General features: G+C 42.8%; 1 protein-coding gene across 1 annotated transcript in view; it reads right to left on the minus strand.

Moving 5' to 3' along the window:
- The window catches only part of LOC309555197 (baculoviral IAP repeat-containing protein 1-like), a 55,222-nt gene extending 29,911 nt beyond the window's left edge, over positions 1-25,311 (minus strand). Inside the window, exons 1-5 of the mRNA XM_082257054.1 lie at positions 24,761-25,311; positions 12,390-12,489; positions 9,971-10,052; positions 8,272-8,320; positions 2,973-5,120 (exon numbers count right to left, since the gene is read on the minus strand). Coding sequence (XP_082113180.1) covers positions 2,973-5,120; positions 8,272-8,320; positions 9,971-10,052; positions 12,390-12,489; positions 24,761-25,253 — 2,872 coding nt within the window. The 5' untranslated portion in view covers positions 25,254-25,311. The remainder of the gene's footprint in view (positions 1-2,972; positions 5,121-8,271; positions 8,321-9,970; positions 10,053-12,389; positions 12,490-24,760) is intronic.
- Positions 25,312-25,572: the final 261 nt, after the last annotated feature.

The following is a 25,572-nucleotide window of genomic DNA, read 5'->3' on the forward strand; positions in this document are numbered from 1 at the left end:
TGGGCAAATCTATGGTTGAAAGCGAGGATCCCAGAATTCATGTTTGGACCCCGATTATTGATTACCATACAAGCTTGACTGAGTTTAACATCTGGTAAGAGGCGACCCCTACTGGTGCTTATCTGGTATTGCATCCTGTGTCACTTGGATTGATTTCTACACACTTGCTTTAAACTTGTTTTTGGTAAGAGGCTGATTTAGTTGGTGATGGTCCAAACACATATCTTCAACACTTTATCTTTCACTTGGGCTTATAATTTAATTTTGTCTGGTAAGAGGCAACTCCAACTGGAATATTTTTTGCACCTTATCCTGCATCTGTTTTGTTAGGGTTATTCACCCCTAAATTTTTATAAATTTTCATAAAATTTTTTTTGTTTCACTCTGCTATCTTGGTGGCAGCCTTTTACACGTTTCCCAATCTCCACTTTAAGTCACACTCAAGGTGATACTATATTTTTTTGTTGGGTTTTACGCTATTGCGTTTGTTTGTATTTTTTACATGATCCAATGACCTCCGAGTTCACTGCTCACACAGGCCTGGATCATCTATCAAAGTGACAAGATTAAGCATATCCGCTTTATTCTTACCTCAATCTGGTAAGCGTACACTCTTAAGGGAGTCGAGTTCAGGATCTTACCCAAGATATTTTCCATCTGTCATCAATATTGGGACTTTGTGGACTTTATACCTCCATAGATCACATTAGCGCAACTTGATTTACATATATTCTTTAGGGTGTGGTCACACTTGAAGTTGCTGCTTGTTTGTTTTATTCCTTTAGCGCGGTTAATTCCCCAATTTACTACAGTTTTAAAAAAGGGTCGGGGACTTCTTTCCCTGCATTTTAGCGGGTGGGGAAGCCCATTGAAATGAATGGGATGCAATACATGCAGCATGCAGCCACACAGGTGTAAACCAAGGGCTTGTTCAGATGTCAGGTTGCAAGGGCGGTAAAACCACATGGTTGAACTGTTTTGACCACCCCCAACTTCTCCCCCTTTAGCTGCAGAGGCAGCAGCTGGGGGTGTACACATGCTAAGGCTGCAGCTGGAGGTATATCCAACGTGAATGGGGCTGCCCTGCAACCACCCCGCAACTGTGTGCATTACATGGTTGCAGTGTAGTGATGCTTCATTTACGGGCTTAAAACAGGTGGTGAGACTCCCTCCGGGCACCTGCTGATACCCCCCCCCCCCCCCACATGACCCTCCCCAACTTACCTCACTTTCATTCCAACCCTGCCAACCCAGCCCCCCCCCCCCACGACCCTCCCCAACTTACCTCACTTTCATTCCAACCCTGCCAACCCAGCCCCCCCCCCCACTCGGCCCCTGGTGTACCCACTTAAGAGCTATACCTTGGTTTTGGTTGAGACCCCTTCTGTGTGGGGGTCCATCCACGCAGCGTGGCCTCGGCCACACCTACAGCTTGAGCCCACCCTCATTGCATCCTAGACGAGACGCCGGGTCGATCCCATATACGTATTGCATTTTCTACATGTTGTTTATGTGTTATATACAGCAGTTTTGTATCTCAATGCGCCATGTTTTATCTAGGCATGTACCTACTGTTTCCACTGCATATTGCTGTACCATGTTTCTTTTGCCTTTAATAAAAACCGTTTAAAAGAAAAAAAAAAAAAACAGGTGGTGAGGAGGCAACATATTGCCTCTTTACCACCTGTTAAATGCCTCTGAAAAGAGATCTGAGCGTTGATTGTTTTTTACAGGAGCAGCAGTCCTTGCTGCTATCACAAACAAGCCCTACAAAAACAGTCCTGATGAATAGAGGGGTTCAGGAAAAAAAGTAACACACACAAACACATGTACACACACACAAACAGACACATGTACACACACACACACAACCAAATGTACACACACGCCACACACACACACATATATATATATATATATATATATATATATACATACATACATACACAAACAGACAAAGATGTATACACACAAAGACACATGTATAAAGCTCTTGAAAACATTCCAGCACAGTACCTTTTCCATTCAGCCGGGTATTGCACTGTAGGGGGAACTTTCCCTTTTGAGGCTTACGGAGCTGATTAACAGTGGCGTTGTACAATTCGGTAGGAGATCAGGCTCATCTGACAGCCCTTCTCTCCCATGATCCCGCAGCAAACCTGAGGACCTCTAGCGGCACACCAGTGTGCCACCACACACTGGTTGAGAAAGGCTACACATACTGTAGCTGCTGACTTTTAATATTAGGACACTTGCCTGTCCTGGAATCCAGCGTTGTTTCCATCGGCTGTCGGATGCTGCCGCCGCCATTGCCGGTAAGGGAACCCGGCAGTGAAGCCTTGTGGCTTCACGGCTGGGCCCCGAAATGCGCATGTGCGAAGCTGCTGTGCTCGGTTACTGGCCAGAAAGCAGAGGAAGGAGAAGGGGGGCTGGACTGCCCCCCTTCCCCCCGAAAGGTGCCGAACATGGCATTGGAGGGAGGAAGGAGACAGATAAGAAGAAGTTCCACTTTGGAGTGGAACTTTGCTTTAATAAAATCATGAATGTTGGTAGCTATATAGAGCACAGTGTCATTTTTATTTTTTTTATTTCTGCATTCTGTAACAGCCCTGTACTTGACCAGTAAAATCTCAGCAGTTACAAAATGCAGAAATAAAAAAAAAAAATCTGCAGTCCAATCGATTCCTTTCACCAGACGTTCATTTGTTTGGGGGAATCTGGTTGCTTGCCTGCGTCCTGATGCACGGGTTTTTAAGCGTAACCCAATTGGCTGAAGGTGAAATTTTTCATCTCACAGCACTCGGCTACGCTGTGGGGGTTTATTCACTAAGTGGTGATGGGGGTTTATTCACTAAATAATGTGGGGATTGTATCTGGCTCTGATACTAGCCAGTGCTTTACCAGCCACTGACCTTACCGCACATCCCTGTTGTAATAGTAGTTACAAATAAAAGCATAAAGAACAACCATACCAGGATAAAAAGAACGGTCAGAGTTTCTAATCTCCAAGGATTCCACAGAAGACATTTGAAGTACCAAATCTTGCTCCTCTGTACTCAGATATGTGTTATTGAAGCTCAGTACTTTAAAAGAATTCAAGAACTGCCTAATTGCTGGGCCAATGTGCTTCACAAAATCTCCACAGTTTTCCAAAATAAGCTCAATATGATTAGACATTGAGAACAGAACATGAAGCTTCTGAAATTCATCTGAAGAAAAGTTGTCATTGGTAATATAATTTGCTATCAACCTGAACGTAGGCACTTTATGCCTACCAAGTCCCCTAAATGGACGAATAATTGCATCACTGATTTCAATTCTTTGGGGTAAAAGTGAAAAATATTGATTCGCAACAGCCTTTTTCTTTTCAATGTACTGCATTTGATCACTGAGTGACAGATAAGCAGATGAATAGTCACTTTCCACAGTAGGAGCTCCATATGCTGCAAAGCCTTTAAATTCTGAGACATCTATTCTTTTGTATTCTTCATTTGAATTGTTCATGATAAAATCAAACGATTTCAGTACACTAATACTTTCAGGGAATTTTTCTATGAAAGTCAGGATACTTCTTGAAGTATTAAACACAGACCTTATAGAGAAGGTGGCAGTTTTCCCAGCAAGAAATTGCATGATCACAGGAGCACAGTCAGGAAGACCCTGACATGCAATGGCTGCTTCAACAGCAAATGTCATCAGACGATCCATGCATAATAAAGAAGTGGTTAGTTTAATTTGTTTGCGTAGGCTCAAAATAAACATCTCTTCTTCCACTTCAAGCTCTGGATGTTGCTTCAAATGTTCTCTGTTTTCTAAATGGCAATCTAGTGCCTCGGGATCATCATACAGGCTAAATACGAATGATAACATCTTTACAGTTGCCACTGCAGAGATGCTTCCGGCGTATTTCATGAAATAGCTGTAACGTCCTATAAGTTTGAGTAAAGTATTAACCTGGTGAAGGTAATAGAGACCTTTGTTCAGATCTTCTGATGTTTCAGATTCTAATAGTCCACTTAGTCTCTTTCCTGCAAGAAATTCCTGGAATGAGGGATCAAAAAACTCATAGATAGGCTGAAGCCTTTGTGCTGTGAATTTACTCAAAAGTCCATATTTGATGGCTCTGTCACTATCGACTCCAGCTGCTCTTAAATCATTGTCTGTGAACTGAAATTGTGATTGAAAAAGACCCTTGAGGGCCAGTTCTCCACATGCCGACATCTGTGACATCACTGCTTCTCTCTCAGTAGGAAATTTCAGCATGCCATATTTTATGTATGTTTTAAAAAGATTTGTGTCACAAAATGTACTGCCACTAGGATTTTGATTTCGTGAAGAACACTGAGTAAGGATCATTAGAGGTGTTTGCAAAATGAATGTGAGGTTTTCACAAACTTGTAGCTTCATTGTAAATTCTTTGACATACTCAATGTCATGTATAAATAGGTTCTTCACTAAATAAACAGTGCTGTATAGGGGGAATTTTCCAATATTCATTATAGTATTTGCATATTGTCGCACCTTCCATGACTTGTTAGGATTCACTGTGACTGCGAATGTCACTTGGTTCCAAGGATTCTTCAACAAGAGCTCCTCTAAAGCTCTCGGAGTTGAATCCATCATGCCATAGTCATCCAGAAGGAACAGCACTTTGTCCATTAAATGCTCTATAATTTCACCCAATATCTCTTCAGTAAGAGATTCTGTGGATCCAATTAGCTGCTGGCAGATGATGTCACTTAGAGATTGTTGGGTCTCAGTGGAAGAAAGGGAAATATAAAAAACAAGGCTGAACCTACTGAGAATAGGACATTTCCCTGAGGCCCAGAGAATAGCAATTTTCTTGAGCAATGCTGTCTTCCCACTGCCAGCCTCTCCTTCTATCATAGTGATGTCCTTCAGCTCTGACAGGACGTCTGGTAAAATGAGTTGTCTCACTGGCTGATTTCTGGTGTTCTTCAACATAATAGATATGTCAGCAAAAAGCAAGTTGAGATCTATAGAAATGGAATCTTTGAATGGGGATACTTTAAAGAAAGTGGTATCAGTGTACTTTTCAATGAGCTGCTTTTTTAACATGGTCAATTTTTCAAAAAGCGGAGCCTGTCCAAGTGTGGTTCCTATGAGGAAAAGAGCACTGTCAATTTCATTAAGAAAAATAGGTAATCCTTTTATATTTAACATAGAATTACATCACAGTTATATTGGAGGAGATTTACTAAAACAGGTGCACATAGAATCTGGTGCAGCTGTGCATAGTAACCAATCAGCTTTTAGGTTTTATCGTCAAAGCTTAATTGAAAAAGCTAAAGTAAGAAGCTGATTGGTTACTGTGCACAGATGCATCAGATTGTATATGCACCAGTTTTCTTAAATCTCTCCCATTGTGTGTTGGTTCAGTTTTGCTGTACATACATTAATTATTTATGTATGTATTGTATGTTATACATTTGGTTTATTTATTAAATGTATTCAATTAAATGGAGCGAATTCACAGAGTTGTGCAAGCCCAATGCCTGTACAACTCTTCTAATTCAAAACATGGAGCAGATGCTGCTCCACATGGCAGGCACTGCTCAGAGAGCATGCTTCAATCTCTCTGCCATCCCCACTGCCCCACCTGACCCCATTCAGCTCAATGGCAGGTGGGAGGAGGGTGTTAACTCTGTGAAGACTCTGCTCATGATGCATAATCACTGTCACAAGGTTGCTCCTTCTGGGAAACTGCCATATTCCCTCTGGTAAACAGATGCAGACCTGAGCTAGTTTCTATTTGTGTCTGATATAGAAACTGGCACAGGTGGCGCAGATATACCTGAAGCAGGTCTATCTGCTCTGTTGACGTGGCACACGCCTCTTCTGGCAGTTAATGGCGCAGGAAGCTTAGTTCATTTCCCAGAATGTTCCTACGGAGAAGCATATGGACAACAGTTTTACCAGACAGGAAGAGAGGAAACATCTTTTCATTAGAGTAAAGGAAGGCTGGAACCCCTGTCAGTTCTTGCTTAGTGAAACCATTGTCACTAAAATTGAAAAATTTCAGTTGGAAAGAATTTTAAGAGGGGCCTCAAGTAAGGAAAAAAAAAATGTTGTTAAAATCTTTAGCAGACCCTTTAGGTCTAGTGTGGGTTTTAAGGGGGAGCCCCATGCAAAAATCACAAAAAAAAGTGTGCCCCCCCCCAACCCCCCAAAAAATCCACATTAGACCCTTATCTGTGCATGCACCCTGGCAGGTCAGGAAACATGGGTGAGCGTATGCTCTCCCCTACGTGACTCATACCAGGTCACATCCCTTAACATGGGAAGGTACCTATTTAGGGGGAGGACCCCTAGAAAAGCACCTTGTCCTCATGTTGATGAGGAAAAGGGCCTTTTTGCCCACAACACTTGCCTGGTAGTTTGAGGATCTGCAGACAGAAATTTATCAGAATATGGAAGCCCCCTTTAACAACAAGGGAACACCCAGATACTACCTTCCCCCACATGTTGATGAGTAAGGGCCACATACTATCCTATTCATTCACAGAAAAAAAAGTACAGTGTTAACCCATAACATGGCAATGCCCATATATTGGTAATGACATCACCTGAGAAACCCAGCCCCTTTATATTAGCTGTCATCTGCTGGATCTGTTATTTTGGGATTGGAGCAATGAGACCAGCTGAATTGCTGTCTGCTGTGTTTTTTTTCCTCTAGCGGGGCATGTGCAGCCAAATTGTGTTCAGACCAGACATTAAGCTCATCCCTAGTCCTGATCTTTTCCCACTTTATCTTTTAAAAAAAAAAAACATGTTTTGGCTAGGCATACACTTCTAGTGATACTGTATGTTTGCCTAACAGTATCCATCTTACATAAAAATAAAAATCTTCTCTTATTATTGCTGTTGCAGCATTCAATTTAGTCAAGAAGTGTAAGGTTTGATTTTGGGACCTTAGTATGGGTACCCTAAAATGAATGTCCAACTAAAACCTTTTTTTTAGTCTTAGGTAAAGCCCAGGTTTAGAACCCCTTTCTGACATTTAGTGCTATTTGGGGCTCCATTAGAGAGGTTTCTGCTCACTTTGTCCTGCTGACAACATTTTACTCTAACAACATGGACAGAAATAAAATGTTTCTCTTTAGTAACATAAATTAAAGCTAGTCAGATTTCTATTCCTGTTTGTGTCCCTGCTAGGCCCTTTTCACACATGGCGGATTTGCAAGGAGTCCACTTGCTCAGCAGGGGATCTGTCTGCTGATGACTGCTCTGTGTCTACTCCGCTTATGCAGAGTGGACACAGACACAGCCCGCTCTCTTATATGGGTGGTCGGATATAAACAGACCACCTGTCCATTTACACCCGACTGCCATCTGATCCAATCAGCCAGGGGTTAACGGATCCACAGCCGTTTGTTTTTAGCGGATCGGACTGGATGTAGGTGGGTGTAAATGGACACATGTCCATATACACCCACCGCTCCATAGAGGAGAATTGAGGGTCCAGTCTGGTACGCCTAAAAAATGGAGAGGCGGACCTGATCGCACCATGTGAGAGGGGCCTTACAGATTTCCCTTTACTTCCTGTCTGACTAAACCATACTCAGCCGGACAGGAGGTGAGTAGTAATCCCTCTAATGGAGCCCAGACAGCATAAAAAACCACACTGGAGTTCTAATCCTTCCCCACTCTTTCCAAATATTAAAAAAAAAAAAAACTTTTGACTAGACGTACATTGCTTGTGATGTGTCCACCTAACAATACTCATCTAACATAAAACTAATTATTTTTTTTTTTTTAGAGGACTCCTCTATCCACACATTTGAGGTGGCTGTGCTATTGTATTCAGCCAGTGAAACTCCTCCGCTCTCAAAATACACTCATCACCACTGCAGCCGCTGATCGCATTCAAATTTTCCCGTTTGGGAGGAGTTACCATTAGATCAACATCTTCTGAAAAGGAACGGCCATACATGGATCGAAAAATTTGTTCAGTCACTGCTGAACCAGCTGAATTTCAATCCATCTATGGCCAGCTTTAGTCTTGAATAAAATGGGATTAGAGATTTCCTCCCTGTTTGGCAAAACCAGTCAGTAGGACAGGAAGTGACAAGCAATCGCTCTACTGGAGCTCTAGGTAGCAGATGTTCTTAATCCTACCCTGCTCTATCCAAAACTAGAAATAAAGTTTGGCTGGAAAGACACTATAACACAAACTGGAACAAAATATGCAAAAGACAGATTATAAATTTATAATGTTCAAACAAATTAGGTTTTAGGTGCCTAACTTACCTGGCAATGCTAATGTTTCATGATCCAGAAAATCTGTGAATGTTTCTACCTAATAAAAAATGTATAATAATATTTTTATGAATACTACAAAATTACAATGAATTATTGTTGGAGTATAAGTAGCTGGAAGTTATATAAATGAGCTAAATATAAAAAGTTATATATAAAGAGTGTTTTTACAAAGTCAATATTATTACTTTGACGACAGGGATTACTTGAATACACAATAAAAGGGAGAGCTGTAACCATACAAGCTTACAATCTAGAGTGATAAGGAATACACATAAGATGCTTTCAACTAGAGAATCCCTTGGTTAAAGCTGAACTCCAGGAAACTACAACTATTCCAAGAAACGAAAATTAATTGTAAACATGTTAACTTGAGTTCTTTCTAATCCTCTGCAGAAGACCTAAAGCTGGCCATCCACTGGTGGATTGTCCTACAATCGTTCGCACAATAAATCTTTTTTTTTAAATTGTATTTTTATTGAAGAAAACAAAATATAAGTAACAAACAAGGGGTGGATAACCCTATAAACAGAACATTACAAAGTATTACATAGCAATCTCAGTAAGCTCAAGAGAAACGCCAGAAAGCCAGCCATAGCATAAATCAGAGCATAGAAATGAGTAGCATAAAGGGAAGAGTGGTAAACTATTCGGTAGTGTATAGAGGTACGATCATGTCAAATCAGAAACATGTAGATCCCAATCTGCCCAAATAGCATTGAAGCGAGATACTTCATTTTGTACTGTAGCCGTCAAGAATCTCCATCACCAAACGCTGGAAAAGAGCCATGTCAGGGGGTCCTGGCTGACGCCAGCACAACGGGGTAGCCCTCCTGGCCGCTACTAGAAGGTAGGAGATCAAGCGCCTGGTGAGTTTGGAAACCCCGGGGAAGGGATGGCCCAGGAGGTAGTGGAGAGGGTCAAGCGGGAGAGACAAGCCAGTCACCGACTGTATCTTTGACCCCACCATTTCCCAAAAAGGTTGTATGAGAGGACATTGCCAAAACATTTGATATAGTGTGCCTAGACCATCACTACAGCGCCAGCAGGTAGCCGGAAACGATGGATCAATTTTATGTAATCTAGCTGGAGTCCTATACCAGAACCACAAAATTTTCAATGTCGTCTCTCTCTGCACCACGCATCTAGACGATTTAAAGGCAGAAGACCAGATCTTGTCCCACAGCTGTAGGGAAATGGGCTTCTGCAGAATTTCGGACCACTTACCTACAATAAATCTTATTAGTATGTTTGATAATGCCATCAGAGATGGGGTGAATGTTGTTTGAAAGCACTTAAACATTTTATTTGCTTTTAACATTTGATTTTGGAATTTCTCCTGCATCAGAAAATGGGGTTCTCGGGTCATTAGTATAATAGCAGGAGGAAAGTGGTGCAGTGGTGCATTACAGCAATGCCCAGATGAAAAACCAAAGTACTTTGTATGCTAGGAATGTTCTTTGCCTAGTGAAAAAAACTTTGTGAAATAAGGTCTAAGATCACATGAAAGAATTGCTGCTTGTGATTTAAGTTGAAGGATGCTTCAGGTAAATCTGAGCATTAAGGTGGGCAGTAGACAAGTAAGTTTACTGAAAAGCGGTAAAATGATCGAAATTTAAACACCTATTGCAATTCGATGAAGACAATGAAAATTGAAAACGATTCTTTCAATACCAAATACTGTATTTACCATTATTCCATTATATCTCAGCTCATGTTGAACATACTGCTGAATGTCTTCTTGAGATATTTTGCTCTTTAGAAATGTACACCTTTAAAAGAAAAATTGTGTTGATTTATTAGCTGTAGTCCGTTTGAATTTTAGATTAATATATAAAAATCATTCTTTTAAATAACCCAGTGACAACAAAATCAAGCTTGAAATGAAACTAAACTCTCTGAAATCAGCATTAACTACTTTAAATCCTTATGCTGCTAGCGTTAGTAAATAGATAGGAGGTATATTATATTTAATTGTTTTAAACTTTTTTTTTTTTTACATTTCTTTAATTTCTTCCTGGTTTCTGACCTAGGCCAAAATTATGTTATACATCCCAAGAATATTCATGGGCATTTTTTTCTTTCATCTAATGAAGAGGGGAGGAGATTCCTCTGCTAAGCACACATTCCTGCCTGCATGCCAGAGCTAAAGGCAAATGGAAAACACAGGGCTGGTGCAAGGATTTGACACCCTAGGGGAAGCCACATTTTAACGCCCACTGTTCTAAAATTTAGTCGGACCCATGAAAATTCCGGACCCTCGTCACTTCCGGTCACTTCCGGGGACGCTCCGTCACCACCAGCTGCTGCGAGCCCTGCTGCGAGCCCCGGTGCGCATGCGCACAAGGCATTCTGAAGGTCCGATGAAATTCTAAGACTTACGAACAGCTGACTGAGAGGAGGAGGGGCTGAGGTGGGGCGCACACACCGCCGCGGGAAAATGTTACAACACCGCCGCGTCATCGAGCAAGGAACATGTTGCAGAGCGGACTTAGAGGAGGCGGGAAGGAAGTGAATACTCATACTAAATAGTAATGATAAAAAATGTTTAGTATTTCTTATTTTTTTTTTTTTATCATTACTATTTAGTATGAGTATTCACTTCCTTCCCCCCTCCTCTAAGTCCGCTCTGCAACATGTTCCTTGCTCGATGACGCGGCGGTGTGTGCGTCCCACCTCAGCCCCTCCTCCTCTCAGTCAGCTGTTCGTAAGTCTTGGAATTTTATCGGACCTTGAAAATGCCTTGTGCGCATGCACACCTGGGCTCGCATCAGCTGGGTTATGACGTTGCGTAACCGGAAGTGACGAGGGTCTGGAGTTTTCATGGGTCTGACAAATTTTTAGAACACCACCGCCCCCTCCCCTGACTCTGACCCTGACTCCATTTGTTGTGGTGCGGCTCCACCTATTTCTTCAGTCGTGGTTTGCAGGCTCGCACCTGCGCCTCCTGACCCGACCTAACAACAAAAAATGGTGACACTAGCCCGCTCACGCCATAGATATGGAAAGGCTAGGGTAGTATACAGGCAGGCTAGGGTGGTATACGGACAGACTAGGATAGTATACAGGCAGGCTAGGGTATAATACAGGCAGGCTAGGGTAGTAAAAAGACAGGCTAGGGTGGTATATAGACAGGCTAGGGTAAAATAGGCAGGCTAGGGTAGTATATGGACAGGCTAGGATAGTATATGGCCAGGCTAAGGTTGAATATAGGCAGGCTATGGTAGTATATGGACAGGCTAGGGTAGTATACGGACAGGCTAGGGTAGTATACAGACAGGCTAGGGTAGTATACAGACAGGCTAGGGTAGTATACAGACAGGCTAGGGTAGTATATAGACAGGCTAGGGTAGTATATGGACAGGCTAGGGTAGTATACAGACAGGCTAGGGTAGTATACAGACAGGCTAGGGTAGTATACAGACAGGCTAGGGTAGTATATAGACTGGATAGGGTGGTATACAGACAGGCTAGGGTAGTATACAGTCAGGCTAGCAGCAGTGCAATACGCTACAGTTCTCGGGTCCCTGCATCTGTTTTTGTCAAATCTTAGGTCCACAGGCTAGGGCCACCAATCCTCCGGGACTATGTGTCCCATGATGCTCCCCTAGATCCTAGTCACTTCTCATTCACCCTCTGCTGTGGCCAATGGGGAGAAGAGAGAGCAGGAAGCTGGTGCGAGCTGCTTTCTCTTCTCCCGCACTGCTGACAGGAGAAAGGGAGGGAGTGAGCGGGGGAAACACTTTTGCAACCGTCAGCTCACCTCTCCCCTGCTGCCTTTGATCTCTGGAGGACTGAGCAGGAGAAAAGAGCCTGCCTCACTATCAGCGCTTAACTCATGGGGGGAGGAAGCATCCCCTGCTGATGTGCGCTCTAGGCTGGCGCCTACCTAGCCTATGGGTATCGCCGGCCCTGGGATTACAGGAAGTACACCATAAATGCCCCTGGAATCATCTGCCCTTACTTAAGTTGGCCATGGCTACAAATGCTAAGGGGTTGCTTTTCAGTGATTTCTCAACAAAATAAAGCATGGGGACATGGATGGATGGGTGAGTTTGAATATTAAAAATGATTTAAATAGTTTTTTACTTTAAACAACATAAACTCACTCAGGAAACCACTTTGCATGTTCTTTCCAGGGGTCATCATCCTTTTCCCATATTCCTAAGCATCCCCCACAGGAAAAGCACTGAACTGTATCTCTTGATCCTGAAATAAAAGGGAGTACCAGCTTATATTACTTTCTTTCCAAGCAATACAAATACACAGAAAAAAAAAACATTTTGTAAGGCATGTCTGGTTAAACAATTTAAATTGATTTGAAATGCACAACTAACTGTCACAGGTTACCTCAATACCTTGCAGAAGCTGTTGTAAAGCATTAGCCAACCCTTTTTAACCGGCTATACTGGTTTGTGATTGTGTATACCATCTACTGGGAAGGAATCTGGCAGATAGCTTATCAGTTTCCGAACTTTCTGAATTTCACAGATCACTATATTTTTATATATTTATCTTTTTATGGACTTTTCTGGACTGGCACTCATGCCTTATTATTGATTCATTTTCACATGTGGATGTCTTTTTGATATATTGATTGGGCATATGGAAATGTACAGTATATCGATTAATTGTTCTTTCTTTAGGAATATATATTGAACACGGATATTTCACTTTTTAGTTGTGGAGCAAGCACTGTTGGGAGCGTGCATTAGGCATGCTATTCCTATCATCTATTGTGGTTGTGGTAATGTTTGTGGTTTTTCAGGATTGAATACAGAAGAAATGCTTCTCTGTGTGCACTACTCTCTAAATTGTGGGGTAAAAAAAGGGGGGGTGTCTCAGCTACAATACACAATAGCTTAAAAAGTAGTATTCTACAAGATATGCATCTTTATGTCCTAATTATCAAGAAAAGATGTCTTAAATCTACACAATATATTCTAACTGTACAGGGTGTCTTAAATCTCTAGATTTACCAAAACTATATCATGTGAGTGCCCACCTAAACAATTTATTTATTTGTATCCAATCAAGCCAGCCCTTGCAATGCATGGTTGTATGTAGATCTAAATGAGATCAAATTAAATTAGATTGTAATGTGTATAATGAGCAAAAGGTAGGACATTATAGAATGACAAAAAATGTGTTTTATTTCTTCTGGTTATTTCACTAAGGCCAGGTTCACACTAGCTGCGGCCCCGGCTCACATCAGTGGCCCGGTTGCGTTTTTTTTTTGCCTGATTTTTGCCTGAATTCGGACCTGAAACGGAGCCAAAGACGCACAGGACCCTTTTCCAGTGCAGGCCACGGCCACACTAGAGATGTGTGTGAACCCAGTCTAAAGATACAGAACAGTGGTATATGTCAATACTATACAATACAGGTTTGCTCATAAGTTTACACACCCTGGCAGAATTTATGATTTCTTGGCCATTTTTCCGAGAATATGAATGATAACACAAAAACTTTTCTTTCACTCATGGTTAGTGTTTGGCTGGGGCCATTTCAATCAACTGTGTTTACTCTTTTTAAATCATAATGACAACAGAAACTACCCAAATGACCCTGATCAAAAGTTTACATACCCTGGTGATTTTGGCCTGATAACATGCACACAGGTTGACACAAAGGGCTTTGAATGGCTAATAAAGGTATCCATCCTCACCTGTGATCTGTTTGCTTGTAATTGGTGTGTGTGTATAAAAGGTCAATGAGTTTCTGGACTCCTGACAGACCCTTACATCTTTCATTCAGTGCTGCACTGACATTTCTGGATTCTGAGTCATGGGGAAAGCAAAAGAATTGTCAAAGGATCTACGGGAAAAGGTAGTTTGAACTGTAAAAACAGGAAAGGGATATAAAAAGATATCCAAGGAATTGAGAATGCCAGTCAGCAGTGCTCAAACTCTAATCAAGAAGTGGAAAATGAGGGGTTCTGTTGAAACCAAACCATGGTCAGGTAGACCAACTAAAATTTCAGCCACAACTGCCAGGAAAATTGTTCGGGATGCAAAGAAAAACCCACAAATAACTTCAGGTGAAATACAGGACTCAATACAGAAAGATGGGCTGCATGGTCGAGTCGCCAGAAGCCATTACTACGCAAATGCCACAAAAGTATCCCGCTTACAATATGCCAAACAGCACAGAGACAAGCCTCAAAACTTCTGGCACAAAGTCATTTGGAGTGATGGGACCAAAATGTAGCTTTTTGGCCACAACCATAAATGCTACATTTGGAGAGGAGTCAACAAGGCCTATGATAAGAGGGACAACATTCCTACTGTGAAACACGGAGGTGGATCGCTGATGTTTTGGGGATGTGTGAGCTACAAAGGCACAGGAAATTTGGTCAAAACTTATGGCAAGATGAATGCAGTATGTTATCAAAAAATACTGGAGGAAAATTTGCATTCATCACCCCAGGAGCTGCGCATGGGACGTACTTGGACATTTCAACATGACAATGATCCTAAACACAAGGCCAAGTCGACCTGTCATTGGCTACAGCAGAATAAAGTGAAGGATCTGGAGTGGCCATCCCAGTCTCCTGACCTCAATATGATTGAGCCACTCTAGGGAGATCTCAAACGTGCAGTTCATGCAAGACAGCCCAAGAATTTACAGGAACTGGAAGCTTTTTGCCAGGAAGAATGGGCAGCTTTACCATCTGAGAAGATAAAGCGCCTCATCCACAAATACCACAAAAGACTTCAAGCTGTCATTGATGTCAAAGGGGGCAATACACGGCATTAAGAACTAGGGTATGTAAACTTTTGATCAGGGTCATTTGGGTAGTTTCTGTTGTCATTATGATTTTAAAAGAGCAAACAAAGTTGATTGATAATAAATGGCTTAAGCCAAACACTAACCATGATTGAAAGAACAGTTTTTGTGTTATCATTCGGATTCTCTGAAAAATGGCCAAGAAATCATAAATTCTGCCAGGGTATGTAAACTTAAGAGCACAACTGTATATACACACTGAGATACCTATAGATTAAATGTGTAGGCAGGTGCCTAATTTCAGAGTACAATTTACCTCCTGTTAATTTGTACAGTAGTGTGCTAGGTAGGTTCATGTATCATTTATCCTGACATGTAGCTGTCCTAGGGTTAAGGTAAGTGTTAAGTCTGCCTACTCCCAGGTCGTTATGGAGCTGCCTCCTTGTGGTGGGCTATAAATAAGGGTGCTGCAGCTCACTGTACATAGGCAGACAGGCAGCTAGGTAATTTTAATGCAGAAGCATGTCTCTTCTGCATTAAAAATCCTGTTGCTTCGCCCATTTTTATTTATTACCTAAAGTTTCACTTTAACTATGTTAAACTCTGTGCTCAGTAAAAAAAATTATTAGGTATAATAAACTATTTGGAAAGCTGCACTGAACTTATCTGAATACAAGCCAATGAACCAAAAAATAAAATACTGTAAATAATAAAAACCATGTTGCGCTATCCATTTAAATGATAATTGCAATACACTCCTATAGAACCAGTGTTAAAATACGATGGGGTGGATTTACAAAACCGGAACAAACAGAAGTTGGTGCAGCTAAGCATGGTAAACAATCAGCTTCTGACTTCAATATGCTCAATTACGTTTTGAAAAAAAACCTAGAAGCTGATTGGTTACTATGCACATTTGCACCAGATTCCGTGTGCACCGTTTTTTTAACTACTTCCGGTCCGCGCTATAGACGAAAGACGGCTGCAGCGCGGACTCTAATTTTCGGGAGGCCGTCTTTAAACAGCCTCCCAGTGACAGGCTCCCCGCGCGCTCCCGCGAGCGCGCATCGGGGAAAATCTGTGTCGGCCGTGTCCCTTGGCCAGCCAATCACAGATCATGGTAAATGGCCAATCACAGCGGCCATTTACCACGTGATCGGCCCATGCAATGAGAGATGATCTCATATGTAAACATATGAGATCATCTCTCATCGCCAGCGCTCCTTCCTCACACGGAGACTGCAGTGTGAGGCAGGAGGAGAGCCGATCAGCCGCCGGGGACACAGAAGAATGCAATCAGGGCACTGATCACCAGTGCCCTGATTACACAAGGTAAAAAACATACACAAAGTGCCCACCATCAGTGCCCACAGTGCCTGCCATCAGTGCCCACAATCAGTGCCCATAGTGCTGCCAGTCAGTGTCCATCAGTGCCTGCTGATCTAGGCACTGATGAGCACTGACTGGCAGCACTATGGGCACTGAGTGTGGGCACTGATGGTGCTGCCCATCAGTGCTCATCAGTGCCACCCGTCAGTGTCCATCAGTGCCATCCGCCAGTGCCCATCAGTGCCGCCTATCAGTCCCCATCAGTGCCGCCCGTCAGTGCCGCCTCTCAGTGAGTGCCCAGCAGTGCCACCTCTCAGTGCCACCTCTCAGTGCCCAGCAGTGCCACCTCTCAGTGCCCAGCAGTGCCACCTCTCAGTGCCCAGCAGTGCCACCTCTCAGTGCTCATCAGTGCCGCCTATCAGTGCTCATCAGTGCCGCCTATCAGTGCTCATCAGTGCGGCATATTAGTACCTCCTCATCAGTGCCCATAAGTGCCACCTCATCAGTGCCCATAAGTGCCACCTCATCAGTGCCCATCAGTGCAGCCTATCAGTGCCTATCAGTGCCCATCAGTGCCGCCTCATCAGCGCACATCAGTGAAGGAGAAAAATTTATTTATTTTCAAAATTTACTCGCGGAAAATAAGAAAAACTTTTTTTTTTTTTTCAAAATTTTCTGTCTTTTTTCTTTTTTATTGTAAGAAATAAAAAACCCAGTGGTGATTAAATACCACCAAAAGAAAGCTCTATTTGTGTGAAAAAAAATGATAAAAATGTCATATGGGTACAGTGTAGCATGAACGCGCAATTGTCATTCAAAGTGTGAGAGCGCTGAAAGCTAAAAATTGGTCTGGATGGGAAGGGGGTTTAAGTGCACAGAAGGCAAGTGGTTAAATACACCCCCCCCCCCCCCCCTCATGTTAATTAGACTTTAAATCAACACACCATAAACAATATGTGCTTCAACCATATGTGTTAATATCTGCCAAACAAGGAAAAATCATGACAAAGTGAATCCTTTACAAAAAAGTTCACAAACAATAAGGACACAAGACAAGCACAACACATTCATTTCAGCGGGTGTTGTCTTGTCTTAATTGCTTTGACTCAAGTTGCAGCGATAAAAAAAAAAATTGTTCCTGCACTACTTTTCTGCATCTGCGACATGAGTGCTATAGACTGCAATGTTAAAGGAAGTTGTTTCTTTGTCTTATCTGTGTGACTTTGGCTGTGACTTCAGAGGGTTTTGTAAGTTCAATATTATGTGTCACACTCTGTATTGTTATTATTGGCCAAAGCCAAAGTTGCAGAACTTTAAAACTGCATTGAAGCCACATCAAGTCCCAAAGCAAAGTCACAGCCTTAATAATTATGGACGCAGATCTCACTTTGTCACGATTTTTCCTTGTTTACTGGAAATCAACACGTATGGCTGAAGCACATATTGTTTATGGTGTGTTGATTAAAAGTCACAATGGTGCATCTGTTATATTTACCACTGGGTATAGACACTTCTATGGTACAGAGATTGCCCATGTTGGACACACCTGCTAAAAGCATTGAGAAATCAGTTAACTTGCCATGGTCTTATAGCCTGTAGGTTGCAAGTGGTTAATATAAAATACAGTGGGCTCCATCCACTAAAGTAGATTGCATGCGGTATGTAGGTGTCCAGACACATTTTCCCTAAATATCACATGCAATCCTCAAACTGTCAATTCACTTTACGGTTTTGCAGTATTTACCACAAAATACTCGGTAAATACCACATGAACAGATGTTAAAGTCAAAGGAAATAAATAATTAAATACATGCGTTAAGTATTGGTCCAGTCATGCGGTATTTAACCCCTTGCTGACCACCCGCCACAGATATAGCGCGGCAGGCAGGCTTGGCAGTGCGAACCGCCGTACCTGTACGGCGGTTCGCGCCTGCGCTCCTGGGTGCGTGTGCGCTCCGCCGGGGGCGCGCACCCACCCCATTAGGAAGCGGGGAAGCCGATCCACGGGACCGGCTGCCCCCATTGCCGCTGGGCACCCACGATCGCTCCCTGCTGAGAGAGAATGACGGTCTGCTGTTGTAAACACATCAGACCGTTGTTCTCTCTGGAATGAACACAGAGCGCCTGTGATCCTCCTATTTAGGATCACAGGTCTCTGTGTTGATTTCACAAGTCCCTCCCCAATACAGTTAGAAAACACACCCTTAGGCTCACACTTAACCCTTTTATCACCCCTGGGTTAACCCCTTACCTGCCAGTGTCATTATTACAGTAACAGTGCATATTTTTAGCAATGATTACTATAGTAATGTCACTGGTGCCCCCAAAAGTGTCAAAAATGGCAGTTAGGGGTCCGATCAGTCCGCCACAATGTTGCGTGCCCACTAAAAATCGCATTACTAGTAAAAAAATAAAAAATAAATAAAAATTACAAATCTTTCCCCTAGTAACTTTTGCGCAAACCAAATCAAAATACCCTTATTTGGATTTTTTTTTTTTTTACCAAAAATATTTAGCAGAATTCAAATTGGTCTAAAAGGATAAAACAATTTGATTTTTACATTTTTTGGGCGGAATGTTATATAGCAGAAAGTGAAAAACGTTTTTTTTTTTTTTTTAGAATTGTCGTTTTCTTTTTGTTTTATAGCGCAAAAAAATTAAAATCACACAGGTGATCAAATACCACTAAAAGAAAGCTCTATTTGTGGGAAAAAAAGGACATCAATTTTATTTGGGTACATCGTTGCATGATGGCGCAATTGTCAGTTAAACTAACGCAGTGCCAAATCGCAAAAAATGGCCTGGTCATTAAGGGGGCAAATCCTTCCGGTCCAGAAGTGGTTAAGGAATGTAAAAAATATAATACCCAATTTCGAGTAGTCTCTGTCTTTTTGGATCAGTTCTCTCAACAGTAAGGCATAGAAACCTAAATATGGAAATATGGAAATCATTGGGGTTGATTTACTTAAAATATAACTAAAGGGAAAATTATTTTTAGTTTTGGATAGAGTGGAGGTGGATTAGAACACCTGTCAGGTTTTTATTGGAGATACACCATCTCTATGTGTCCTGTTTACCATTATCATTAAAAATGAAAGTAAAAGAAAATCCCAAATTTTGGGTTGTTCTCAGAAAGGTAATAGAGGGGAAACCTTCCAATGGGTACACAGATGGCAAAAAAGTAAAAAGAAAAAATTGACAGGGGTATATTTCTCCCTTATTCTATCCAAAAATTGAAAAAAAAAAGTTTTGCCTATAGTTATACTTTTAACCTCCTTAGCGGTATTCCCGAGTGTGGCTTGGGGGTTAAATTTCAGTGCCATTAGCGGTAAACCCAAGCCACACTCGGGGTACCGCCGGGGAGCATCGCTGGATCATGGAAGGGGTTACTTACTTTGCCCCCGGGATCCCGCGATGTGTCCCTGCAGCATACGGCAGCCGGATCTTCCGCCCGATGCTGTGAGCCCCGGCTTCCATCTCCTGCGACGTGACGCTCGCAGGGGGGTGGAACCGGCGGCAAATTTGAAAAGTAAAACACACCAAACACACTGATATATTGTAATCCTATTGGATTACATTACAAAATAAAATAAATTGACATTAGTTTGCCCCCCAGTGCCCTTTCCTGCAGTTTTACTGTACTTTTTTTATATATATATGTATATAGATATAGATGTATATCTATCTATATATATATATATAAATATGTATACACACATATATATATAACATCTATATGTATGTATATATATATAAATATATATATGTGTGTGTGTGTATTATATATATATATATATATATATATATATATATATATACTTTAACGTATTTATAGTTATTTATTATATTATAATTTATGATTTTGTGTTTCAAACTTTATCATACCCGAGATGTTGTAAAGAAGAACGCACAGTAAAAAAAAAATCATATGGAACTAGTTGGTTTGGGCTGCTCGTCCTTAAGAATTACTAGCAAAATAATTGTACCGCTTTCAGCACCTAAAATCGGAAACAATCATACCGCCAGGGAGGTTAAGGCAAATAGACTGTGCACTTTGCAAGTTGCTCCAAAGCTTAGTACATGAGGTAAAGCTCATAGACGGCTCTCTAATTAGGCAAAATAGGCGGTCGCCTAAGGCCTCGCACCTACAGGGGCCTCGTGGCCAGTGGCGGAGCGACAACATTTAGAAGGGCGCAGTCAGGGAAATCTCCCAAGTAAAAGATTGCTTTAAATCCTCGGATTTAAAAGTTGCAGCAGTGTGCTGCAGTCCCTTCACTGCGGCTGCCAGGTGTCTGTTGTCTGCTGACACTTACCCTGCCTTCTCTGCCTAGGAATTGGCCGTCTGATCATGTAATCCTAAGATGTGGAGGAATCGGTGAGCGTGTACCTGCATCAGTAGTAAGTGACTGCCCGGTCAGCTCACTCTGCTATCATCGGTTGTTGCTCTGGGAGGAGAGCTCTGCCCTGGCCCGGGAACATAAAAGTAACCAGGCCCCGACTTTTCACTCTGCAGGCTGGTCATAGATTTGCAGTGTCTACTACGCAAAGGGGGCGAGAAGCCCCAGGAAGTTGGAATAGTCTTAGAATGGTTGGTGGAGGAGGAGAAGAAGAAGGCCCTGAGTGGCTGGGGGAGGAGAGGGTGGCTGGAAGAGAAGGAGAGGGTCCCTGGGTGGCTAGGGGAAAAGGAGATGGCCCCTGGGTGGCTGGGGGAGAAGGAGATGGCCCCTGGGTGGCTGGGGAAGAAGGAGATGTCCCCTGGGTGGCTGAGGGTGAAGGAGAGGGCCCCTGGGTGGCTTAGGGAGAGGGAGAAGGCCCCTGGGTGACTGGGGGAGAAGGTGAGGGCCCCTGGGTGGCTGGGGGAGAAGGAGAGGGCCCCTGGGTGGCTGGGGGAGAAGGAAAGGGCCCCTGGGTGGCTGAAGGAGAAGGAAAGGGCCCCTGGATGGCTGAGGGAGAGGAGAGGGCCCCTGGGTGGCTGAGGGAGAAGGAGAGGGCCCCTGGGTGGCTGAGGGACAAGGAGAGGGCCCCTGGGTGGCTGGGGGAGAAGGAGAGAGCCCCTGGGTGGCTGAGGGAGGAGGAGAGGGCCCCCATGATGCCAGAGTCAGTTGCCAGGGAAGAAAGTGGAGCTGAGCCAGTCCTGCATATCTGACATCAAAGCCAAACATGGTGGAGCTGGAGCCCTTTGCCCTACACAATGACAGCACCCGAGGTAGAAGGTGAGGGGTAGCGGGGCTGTGACATAATATAGCATATGGACTCTGTACATTATTGGTAGTTTTGGTTGGAGTTGTCCTTTAGATGTTTAACTCTGTGTTGTTTTTCCCCCCAGCTGTGAGGGACTGAGGAATGACAGCCCACTATGCTGGGACTTATAGTGCCCTAGAATGTGCCCTCAAGGAGAAATGGCAGTGCACTATACTGGAATTTACAGTGCCCTCTGTGGGGACTCAGGTATGGCAGCCTTCTACAGTGGGACTTGTCGTGCCGTAGACTGTGGCGGACTGAGTAAGGGAAGTGTAAGGGGGACTCTCGAAACTCTGATGCAAGGGGGAGCTTTGGTGACCACAGAGTTCCCTTTTACACCAGAGTCCCCAGCTTTCCCCCTCAAATCAGGGTTCCCAGAACTCTCTTCACATCATAGTCTCCAGCATTCCCCCTTAAATCAGGGTTCCCAGAACTCTCTTTACATCATAGTCTCCAGCATTCCCCCTTAAATCAGGGTTCCCAGAACTCCCCTTACTTCAGAGTCCCCAAAATTCCCCCCAAATCAATGTTCCCAGTACTCCTCTTACATCAGGGTCTTCAGAGTTCCCTCTTACAGTGTAAGGGGGAAACTCTGGAGACTCTGGTGTAAAGGGGGCTCTGTGAAATTTGATTTAAGAGGGGAACTCTAATGTAAATAGGAATTCTGTGGACTCTGATGTAAGGAGGAGATGCTGAGGGGAATCTGATTTAAAGAGAACTCTGATGTAAGGAGGGACTCAGGGAATCATGGCCTATAGGGAAATGTTGGGGACTGTGACGTAAGAGCAGACATACATATATATATATATATATATACATACATACATACATACATACATACATACCCGATGTTTAATGATCTTTGATTAAAGAAGAACTGGTTAGAGAAAATTCTAGAAACTGTGAATTCATAGTACAAAGGTTAAGGCTCTTAACCGGTTGCCGAGCGGCGGTCAGCCCGGCCAGGCAAAGTGATGTATATATACGTCACTAGCGTGGGAGCCAATAGCGGGCGGGCGCGCGCCGCCGGAGGCGTGCTCCCGCCTCGGCTCGTTCACGGACACCTCCATGCGTGTGACCGGCGGACCCGATGTCCGCCGGTCACTCGCAATCGTCCGCTGTGAAGGGAGAAAGGCAGGCAGCTAATGTAAACAAAGCCGCCTGTCATTCTTCCCTGTGTAAAAGCACTGATCTAACGGTCCTGCTATGTAGGACCGTTGATCTGTGCTGTTACACAAACAGCCACATCCCTGCACAGTAAGAAGCACGCCCCCTAGGGACACACAGTCACTGCATCTCCAATAAAGTTAACCCCTTCCCTGCCAGTGTCCTTTTTACAGTAACATTGCATATGTATAGCACTGATTACTGTAGTAATGTCACTGGTACCCCCAAAAGTGTCAAAAATGTCAGTCAAGGGTCCGTTCTGTCCGCCGCAATGTCGCAGTACCGCAAAAAAAATCGCAGATCGCCGCTATTACTCGTTAAAAAAAAAAAACAACAAAAATGACAAAAATCTTTCCCTTAGTTAGTAAACGCAATAACTTTTGCGCAAACCAATCAAAATATGCTTATTGTGATTTTTTTTTACCAAACATAGGTAGCAGAAAACAAATTGACCAAAAATTTAAAAAAAAATAGATTTTTACATTTTTTGGGGGGGGAATTTCATATAAAAAAAATGTGAAAAATATTGTTATTTTTGCAAAATTGTCGCTCTTTTTTTGATTATAGCGCATGATCAAAAAATCGCACAGGTGATCAAATACCACCAAAAGAAAGCTCTATTTGTGGGAAAAAAAGGACGTCAAATTGAGTGGTTAATATGCAAAATATGCAATTTATACAGTTAATTTTTATCGCTTTAATTATTTTTCCTATTATGGGCATGAGTGGGGCCTCATGTCCAAGTTTTGCCTTAGGCCTCACGCTTAGAGCCGCCTCTGGTAAAGCTTCACTATCATCATCACTATTACACATCATTAGGATTTTCAGCACTTTGAAGGGATGTAGGAGGATTCGTTTAATCTTTGTGTATCATCTGAGGCTATTTACATCACTGGGTATACGAGAGGGTTTACAATAACATTGACAGCAAAAGAGAAAATCAGGTTTCCTGCCAGTATATGCACAGTATTACCAAAAGTAATGCGACGCCTGCCTTTTACGCGCACATGAACTTTAATGGCATCCCAGTCTTAGTCCATAAGGTTTAATATTGAGTTGGCCCATCCTTTGCAGCTATAACAGCTTCAACTCTTCTGGGAAGGCTCTCCACAAGGTTTAGGAGTGTGTCTATGGGGATGGTTAACCATTCTTCCAGGTTGAGAAGGCCTGGTTCACAGTCTCTGCTCTACTTCATCCCAAAGGTGTTCTATCGGGTTGAGGTCAGGACTCTGCACAGGTCAGTCAAGTTCCTCCACCCCATACTCTCTCATCCATGTCTTTATGGACCTAGTTTGAACACTGGTGTGCAGTCATGTTGGAACAGAAGGGGCCACCCCAAACTGTTCCCACAAAGTTGGGAGCATGAGATTGTTTAAAATGTCTTAGTATGATGATGCCTTAAGAGTTCCCTTCACTGTGACTAAGGTGCCAAGCCCAACCCCCGAAAAACAACCCCGCACCGTAATCCCCCCCCCCCCCTCCACCAAATGATTTGGACCAGTGCACAAAGCAAGGTCCACAAACACATGGATGAGCGAGTTTGGGCAGGAGGAACTTGACTGGCCTGCACAGAGTCCTAACTTCAACACAATAGAACACCTTTGGGATGAATTAGAGTGGAGACTGAAAGCCTGGCCTTCTCGTCCAACATCAGTGTCTTACCTCACAAATGAGCTTTTGGAAGAATTGCCAAAACACTCCCATAGACACACTCCAAAATCTTGTGGACAGCCTTCTCAGAAAAGTTGAAGCTGTTATAGCTGCAATGGATGGGGTATTGAACCCTATGGACTAAGACTGGGATGCCATTAAAATTCATGTGTGTGTAAAGGCAGGCGTCCCAATGTTTTTGGTAATATAGTGTATACATACAGTATATTTTATCTGTGTATTTAGCTTTGTGCCTGGAGTTCAGCTGTAAACGTTCTTCCAGTGTTGTTGATTTGAATGATCTTTTCTTTAAATAGTGTTGATAAAAAATATATTTTTATAAGTTTTATGAAAAATAAAATACCTGTGAAGAAGAATCCAGCTTGTACCAAGACAGAAGGGTCTATTAGAGCATAGGGTGGCCAACAGGAAAAAGATTGTAGCCTGGCCTGTTCACCTTTCATTGATTCCTTAAAATCATTCTGTGCACTTTTTACAGGCCTCGGATGAACTTCATACTTTAAAATATTCCCACTATCACCATCTTTAACAAATTCACAGTTAGGATTGAAATGTCTATGCCTTTCCATGGGAGTGAAAGGTATAGAAGTTTTGCAGAGGACTAGCCCACAGCAGAAGCATTGAACGCTGCTTTCCAATTCTGTACAGAAGAATCCAGCAGAAGCCATCTCTTTTGGGCTCCAAGTTGACAAAGGCTGGTATAGACTAAGGAAACTCCTCAACCTTTTTGCTTCACTTCTCATGGAGTAATTGGGCCCTCTGGGCAGCTGCTCCCGTATCTTTCTAGCCTTTTGTTCTGCTCTAAGGAATGCTTTGTCCCAGTCTATATGCTCCATGGATGGTGGGATTGCGAGCTTAAAAGATGGGTCATACTCCAATATCTGTGTAAGATCCATGTTTCAGAAAAGGCGGAAATTAGTTTGCAGATATATCTGTAACAAAAGAAAGGAAATACTGTATGAAATGGAAAATGTTATTTAATACAACCTTTATTGCAAAACTGAGTGTCCCAATCAACTCAAAAAAAATAGGAATTTAGGCTCGTTTCCACCCAGCTTTAATAATAGGTTCTTTATGACTTATGTGGTTGCTCTGTGTCATTCTCAATACTCTGATTGCATCTAATGATCTCTGAATATGGTACTACACTTTTGC

Source organism: Pelophylax lessonae (genome assembly GCF_965119305.1).
Source record: "Pelophylax lessonae genome assembly, chromosome: 1".
NCBI lineage: Eukaryota > Metazoa > Chordata > Amphibia > Anura > Ranidae > Pelophylax > Pelophylax lessonae.